The sequence below is a fragment of the Danio rerio genome, chromosome 4 (assembly GCF_049306965.1).
Source record: "Danio rerio strain Tuebingen ecotype United States chromosome 4, GRCz12tu, whole genome shotgun sequence".
Lineage (NCBI taxonomy): Eukaryota > Metazoa > Chordata > Actinopteri > Cypriniformes > Danionidae > Danio > Danio rerio.
This window is the reverse complement of record NC_133179.1, coordinates 2,525,001-2,528,632: the sequence shown is the minus strand read 5'-3', so window position 1 is coordinate 2,528,632 and position 3,632 is coordinate 2,525,001. Positions and strand designations below refer to the sequence as shown.

The 3,632-nt window shown below is 38.4% G+C and overlaps 1 protein-coding gene across 7 annotated transcripts in view; it reads left to right on the top strand.

The window, feature by feature from the left end:
* Window positions 1-1,535: 1,535 nt before the first annotated feature.
* Window positions 1,536-3,632, top strand: part of kcnc2 (potassium voltage-gated channel, Shaw-related subfamily, member 2) — a 139,056-nt gene continuing 136,959 nt past the window's right edge. For 6 of the 7 annotated variants that reach the window (XR_012401392.1, XM_073945381.1, XM_005164447.6 and 3 more), the window contains exon 1: window positions 1,536-2,276. Coding sequence is in view for 6 of the 7 variants with exons in the window: in XM_073945381.1 (XP_073801482.1) it covers window positions 1,722-2,276 (555 nt within the window). In the remaining variant the exon portion in view is untranslated. The remainder of the gene's footprint in view (window positions 2,277-3,632) is intronic. The other variant, NM_001089529.2, reaches the window with a different exon arrangement.

The window sequence follows — 3,632 nt, the reverse complement described above, 5'->3', positions numbered from 1 at the left end:
GAAATATACCATAAAATAACGGACATTAAATTACAGAAATATACCATAAAATAACGTACATTAAATTACAGAAATATACCATAAAATAACGGACATTAAATTACAGAAATATACCATAAAATAACGGACATTAAATTACGGAAATATACCGTAAAATAACGTACATTAAATTACGGAAATATACCGTAAAATAACGGATATTAAATTACAGAAATATATCATAAAATAACGAATATTAAATTACAGAAATATACCATAAAATAACGGACATTAAATTACAGAAATATACCATAAAATAACATACATTAAATTACGGAAATATACTGTAAAATAACATACATTAAATTACGGAAATATACCGTAAAATAACAGATATTAAATTACAGAAATATACCATAAAATAACGCACATTAAATTACGGAAATATACCGTAAAATAACGGATATTAAATTACAGAAATATATCATAAAATAACGGACATTAAATTACGGAAATATACCGTAAAATAACGGACATTAAATTACAGAAATTTCCTTAAATTTAAATTTCTGATGAATTTCTGTAATTTAATATCCGTTATTTTACGTTTTTCTCCGGCACCCCAGCTGATGAAAAAATTCTGATTTATTAATATTTTTAATTTATATTTTGATTTAATTGTTTTTACAACTACTATTGTGTTTACTGTGTTTAATAATATATATGTATGCTCTTTTTCATGTAAACTTTATAAATGCTTTGGCAATACATTTGTACCATTTGTCAGGCCAATAAAGCAGTTATTGAATTGAATTGAATTGAATTGAATTGATTTGATTTGATTTGATTTAATTTGATTTGATTTGATTTGAATTGAATTGAAATGAATTGAATTGAATTGAATTGAATTGGGCGTCACTGTGGCACAGTGGGTGGCACGATTGTTGCTAATTCGAGCCCCGACTGGGTCAGTTGGTATATCCAACATATGCTGGATAAGTTGGCGGTTCATTCCGCTGTGGCGACCTCTGATTAATAAAGGGACTAAGCCGAAAAAAAAATGAATGAATCGAATTGACAGAGATATGTATAATGTAGAGAGAGAGAGAGAGAGAGAGAGAGAGAGAGAGAAATAATGGAGAGAATAATGGAGAGATGTAGAGAGAAAGAGCTATATTTATAATGTGAGAAAAAGAGATGTATGGAGAGAAGTGGACATTTTATATTCATCTTTTAGATATGTTTAATATTCATATTCGTTTATCATATTTTATCAATGTGATGTATCATGTAGGCTATGCTTATTGTTATTGCTTTGGCAACATTGTGTTATATTTGACAGTCAAAACTCTATTGAATTGAATCAAGAGAGAGAGAGAGAGAGAGAGAGAGAGAGAGAGAGAGAGAGAGAGAGAGAGAGAGAGAGAGAGAGAGAGAGAGAGAGAGAGAGAGAGAGAGAGAGAGATTCAATGGAGGGATGTAGAGAGAGAGAGATGCGCTTGTTGCTGTGGAGCCGCAGGTGAGTCTGTATCAGTAGAGCGCAGCTCCGCTCCCGCGCCTCGTCTTTCACCTGTCCGCGCGCTCAGGGCTGGTCGGAGGCGCGCGCTCATCTGACAGACAAACAGACGCGCTCCGGCGAGAGCGTGCGCGTGTGTTATTCTCCTGTTCAATGAGCTTGTTGGCGAACTATCGGAGTACTCACAGCACCGTCGCCCCCCTCGCGTCATGTCTCACCCTGAGAGATGGGCAAGTTCGACGAGCGCGAGAGGGTAATCCTCAACGTCGGCGGCACGAGGCACGAGACCTACCGGAGCACGCTAAAGACACTGCCGGGCACGCGACTGGCGCTGCTCGCCTCCGAGTCCGATCTCGAGTTGGTTTTGGATCAGCTGCAACAAGTGCCTGGATTCATCGAGTACAGCGCGCGGAGCAACGAGTACTTCTTCGACCGGCACCCGGGCGTTTTCGCCTACGTGCTCAACTATTACCGGACCGGGAAGCTGCACTGCCCGGCGGACGTGTGCGGTCCGCTGTTCGAGGAGGAGCTCTCCTTCTGGGGCATCGATGAGACGGACGTGGAGCCGTGCTGCTGGATGACCTACCGACAGCACCGCGATGCCGAGGAGGCGCTGGACGTGTTTGAGATGAACGTGGACACCGAGGAGGACGACGAGTACGGGAAGCGGCTGGGCATTGAGGACGTGGTGTCCGCGGACGGCACCGTGAGCCGCTGGAGGAGGTGGCAGCCGGTCATCTGGAACCTTTTTGACGACCCGTACTCCTCCAGAGCCGCGCGGGTAAGAGCTGCGCGCAGCCGGTGTGGAGTCGCCAAACGGCTCCTTTACGCGCTCGCGCTTACAGTGCGAAAATGTAGAGCTTACAATGATAACATGATACTTTTTAGGACTAAAGGGAATACTTTGTGCATTTTAACTTGAATATACACTGTAAAAATGATTGATTGGATTTACTAAATCTTTTTTTGTGTGTTAGTGGTTGCACGCAGTTTATATGGGCTGAATTTAAATTAAGTTAAATGTAGTAATGTTTAGCTTAATTTTACATTCAGCCCATATAAATGGCAACCACTTATAATTTAGTAAATCCAATGAATTTGTCAGTGTAGCTACCAAAATGGACAGCTCGCCCAATAAATAAATACAAATCTGTCATTTATTCGTCCTTCACTTGTTCCAGACATGTTTGATTTTATTTCTTTAGTTGAATACAAAAGATGTGGAAAGCTGAAAAACTAATCATTCATTACATTTACTAAATGTGTTTAGGGTAAGTGGTTGCAAACAGTTTATTTGAGCAGAATTTAAACCAACAAATGAAGCTAAACATTACTACATTTAATTTAAATGGTTTAAATTCAGCCCATAAAATTTTTTTTTGCATACCTTAAACATATTTAGTAAATCCAATCAATCACTTTTTAGTAGCACCTTAAAGTGATAGTTCGACATAAATGTTTAAATTCTGCCATCATTTATTCAGCCTTCATTTGCTCCAAACATGTTTGAGTTTCTTTTCTTTCTCCTCAAGACATTTTGAGGAAAGCTGAAATGCTGCGTGACAACTGACCTATTGGTTTTAGTCATGGAAATCAACAGGTGTGCAGCTTTCATTGAAATATATGCATTAGTGTTCAACAAAAGAAAGAAACGAATACATTTTGCAAGCACCTGAGAGTGAGTAAATAGTGAGTACATTTTCATTATTGGGAGAACTGTGCCTTTAAGAATGCTTTGAAACACTTTAATGGTTCATACTACACCCATATGTGTTGTATTACAAATTTTTGCACATTTAATTTCTGACAATATGCATGCTTGAGCCTGTTTTAAGTCCTTGCAGATGCTTGTAATGCATGCTGGTCATAAATAAATGGCCTAAATATAAAGTCATTTGAAGACATCAGACCTTGTGCATCCACTCTGGGTTGTTGTAACTCAACGTTTAGGTCAAATATGGACACATCCAACAGTTGGGTTAAAAAGCGTACCTTAATTTTAAGTGAAATATTACTTTAAGCTTATATTAATGTAGGTTGGTCAATATTAACCCAGCATTTTTTACATGTGCATATCTGAAAGTGATGTTTTGTGCATGCATAATCATGTACGTACCGTCATGAAATGAATGCAGCA